Source organism: Tupaia chinensis, unplaced genomic scaffold, assembly GCF_000334495.1.
Source record: "Tupaia chinensis unplaced genomic scaffold, TupChi_1.0 Scaffold000258_1, whole genome shotgun sequence".
Classification (NCBI taxonomy): Eukaryota; Metazoa; Chordata; class Mammalia; order Scandentia; family Tupaiidae; genus Tupaia; species Tupaia belangeri.
The window spans coordinates 493,784-497,572 of record NW_006159738.1 but is presented as its reverse complement, the minus strand read 5'-3'; the positions used below and the strand labels follow the sequence as shown (position 1 = coordinate 497,572).

Genomic DNA, 3,789 nt, shown 5'->3' with positions numbered 1-3,789 from the left:
GGGGACCAAGCCAGCTATGCCCAAACAATGGGACTGTTTAATAGGGTGGCGGGCCCCGTGTCTCCCTTTTTTTTTTTTTTTAAAGAGAGATTTTTGCTACAGTGCATGTGCGCTTACCAGAGAGACAGAGAGAGACACAGAGAAATCACCACACCACAATCCCTTCTTCATTCTCCTCTCAGGATTTTGGGTATGCAAACACGTACCCAGCATGAATTTTAAGCGGCTGGGTCTGGGGCTTGAACCATGGTTGACTATGTGGGAGCCCAGCGATGTAACCATTAAGCTATCTCCAGGTCCCTTTTGTGTCTGCTTTTTACTTTTCAGATTTTATTATTAAAATTCCATGAATGCCTTTGTCTGGTAAAGAAAACAAGAACGAAATGAAATGAGGGAGATATTACTCTCCCTGAGCTATCTTTAAAAAGCTTTGCCTGTGTGGCCAGCCCATGGCCGGGGCTAAGGTGACTGGTTGCCATCTGACTGGCTGTGCCACTGGAGCCCTGACCCAGTGGCTGGAAAAACACTCCAGCTGTTTTGTACATGCCCAGAATCCCGAAAGGAGGGAGAGACGGAGGCAAAGGGATGTGGCATTACACCCATCACGGGGCGGCGGGGTGCTTTCTCACCCCACTTTCCTTCTCACTGTGTGTCTCTGTGTCTCTGTCCAGCAAGAGCATGTGCTCTCTGGCAAAAGAAACAAACAAATAAAAAGGAGTCTGGGGCAGCTGGCTCCCACATGACCTACCATAGGTTTTGAATCCCAGACCAGGGGGTTTGAGAAACAGTCTAGACCCTTGATCATTCATGTCCCGAATCCCAAGAGGTGGGAGAAGTGGAGGGGGGGGACTGTGGTGTGACCACCCCCCGTGGGTGCTGTCTCACCTCCCCACTCACCGCTCCTCTCCTCTGGTGCGCACGTGCTTGTGGCGAGCTGGGAGAACCAAAGCTCTGCCCGCCCGTCTCCTCGCCCCTGCTCTGTATCACCGCTGAGCGCGCGCTCGCCACGCCAGAGTGACTTCAGCAGCAAAGTGCTAATTGTTGTTGGTCGTGTGTGTCTAGGTTACCAACTTGGCAAGCCTGTTCGCGCTCTGAATACCGACAGGATGAATAACAGCACGAGTCTCCACCTTTGGCAGTCAGGTAATCTCCTGTGGGCCTGACGACGAGCCCTCTGCCAACCCAGAGCTGGGAGTATTTCCGCGTTTAGAATGCCATCCACCCAGCAGCTGCTTCGGAGCCCTGCTCATTGATTGAGCAGGAAGGAGGTAGCAGTTCAATGCTTCTGTAGCGTTGTTCCTAAGGGGATGCTCACGTGGTTGGTCCTGAAGTGCTGGTTATTTGTGAGCGATCCCGATGGGAGGCTGGCCAGAGAGCCCCCAGTGTGGCCCGCAGTCAGTGTGGTGCTCCGGGGCAGAATACCTTCACCTGAGCTCGGGAAGCCTCGGCGGTAATAGCACACCTGCCACAGGCATCGTGTGTCTTGTGCAGAGTAAACCGCTTACCACGGCCAGGACTCCTGATACAGAAAGGCGCCTAGTTCCTCTTTGAAGGGACTAGTGTTGGGACCAGCAGTTAGCATAATGGCTATGTCACTGGACTCCCATGTAGTTGACCATGGTTCAAGTCCTGGACCCGGTGGCTTAAACTCACGCCGGGCGCGTGTGCGTGCGTGCCCAAGATCCTGAGAGGAGAGTGGAGGAGAAGGGATTGTGGCATGGCCATCCCCCCTGGGGGATGATTTCTCACTTTCTGTCTCTGTCTTTCTGGCGAGCACACGCACCCTATAGTAAAAACTCAAAAAAAAGAAAAAAAGAAAAATTGTGAAATAAAACTTTAGTTTTATTTAGCAAAAATACTAAGAGGCTGATTTCTTTCTTTTATAGCTGGAAGGGGTTTGTGTACATCAGCAACTTTCAAACCCATTTTGTTTGGAGAAAATGCACTGTCTGGGTGCCTGTTGGAAGTTGGGATTAGAGAAAACTGCACTCAGCTCAGGTGAGTGCTTCGTTGATGAGTCGCCTACCTTTCAAATGGTCTGCTTAAAATTAATTCACCACACGAATGCCAAAGGCAGGGTGAGCAGGCAGAGTTAGAGCCTGCATGTGAGCTAGTGGTTTAGTCAGTTATTGTGTGGCTGAGCAGGAACATTGACACTGGGTGGTTGTAAAGAACAGAGGTTTATCTGACTCAGTTCTGGTGGCCGTAAGTCAGAGAATGGAACTGGCGTTTGCTGGCCTCTGGCGCTCTGCGGCAACATGGCTGGCAGCAGCAGCGAGGATGGCGGGTGTGCATGAAGAGGGCGGGCTGTGGACAGCCATCTCACTTTTTTTTTATAAAAGAATTATTTTTATTTTACTTTATTTATTGATTTATTTATTTTCATTTGACCAGAGAGGGACAGAGTGAGAGAGAGAGAAAGTGAAAGTGAGCCGCCAGCTCCAGGACTTGAACCAAGGTTGGCTATGTGGAAGTCTAGTGCGCTTAACCACCCGCCACCTGCCGGCCCTGCCATCTTACTTTTATAAAAGCTACTCTCACCCACTTCTGCAAGAGCAGGGACTCACTCCCACAAGATAGCACTAATCTCTTCATGGGGGCTGTGCCCCATTTTTTAAACAACACACACTAGGGCCCACCTCTCAGAGGGCCTACCACCCTGACCACCAGCACCTGGGGACCGAGCTCGCAGCACACGCTCCTTTGGGGACAGGTCATATGACATAGCAACGTGTAACAGCAACGGTGAGTGATGAGTACAGTTTAGAGTTGACTCAAACATCAATTCAGGGACAATTAAGATGTCTTTCTCAGGACTGAGGCCTTTCAGCCACACCAAACGAATTTCTCTGCTAAAGTTTGTTCAGATTATCGGAACCTTATATTCTTGGAGCTATGAAAAGGGCCAGAGCAAGGTAAAATTAGTACAATTAATGTCTCAAGAATGTTAAGTCCTGTTACATGGTATATAAAGAACTTAAACGAATTTTTAAAAATTATTATTTAATTTTTAATTTGTTACTATTAATTTTGAAAATATTTTATTTATTTATTTATTTTGATTTGACCAGAGAGGGACAAAGAGAGAGAGAAAGAAAGAGGGGGACAAAGAAAGAGAAAGCAAGCCACCAGATTTGGGACTTAAACCACAGCCTGCTGTGTGGTGGGAGCCCAGCACCCTTAACCACCATACCACCTGCAAGCCCCACTATTATTTTTTAATTTGGACAGAGAGAGACAGAGAAAGAAAGGGAAAATAAGCAAGCCACCAAATCTGGGACTCGAACCACGTTAACCATATGGGAATCCACCTTAACCACTATACTGCCTGCTGGCCCTGGTATATAAAGAGCTTTGCATTTAATTGTATGGCTAGTATTTGGAAAGTGTATGTAAGGATATGCTTATATATATATTTTTATTTAAAACAATTTTTTTATAATTGGAGTATAATTCACATAATGAGATGAATCGTTTTAGAGAGGTCAGGTGAGGACCAGATGGTGGTGCAGTGGTGAAACGTGATGCCCTGCAGGGGACTCTCACATAGTGGGGTCCCGGTCAAGACCAGAGGCTCCCTGCGTATGCGACACACGCTTGCCCAGGACCTGGCTGGCCAAAGCTGGGGCAGATGGCCGTCAAGACCCTGTTGGGGGCACTTTCTCTCTCGCTTGCTCGTGACAGAAATAAACTCAGCAGAATGGAAGCGGGTGGTTCATGGCAGTGCATCATCCACTGTGCCGAGCGACCACAGCCTCTCGCTCCTCCCCACACGGTTGGCCACGGGAG

At 48.7% G+C, this 3,789-nt stretch overlaps 1 protein-coding gene across 1 annotated transcript in view; it reads left to right on the top strand.

Moving 5' to 3' along the window:
• Positions 1-3,789, top strand: part of TCTN2 (tectonic family member 2) — a 35,985-nt gene that overhangs the window by 19,927 nt on the left and 12,269 nt on the right. The window contains exons 12-13 of the mRNA XM_027772167.1: positions 1,063-1,143; positions 1,887-1,998. Coding sequence (XP_027627968.1) covers positions 1,063-1,143; positions 1,887-1,998 — 193 coding nt within the window. The remainder of the gene's footprint in view (positions 1-1,062; positions 1,144-1,886; positions 1,999-3,789) is intronic.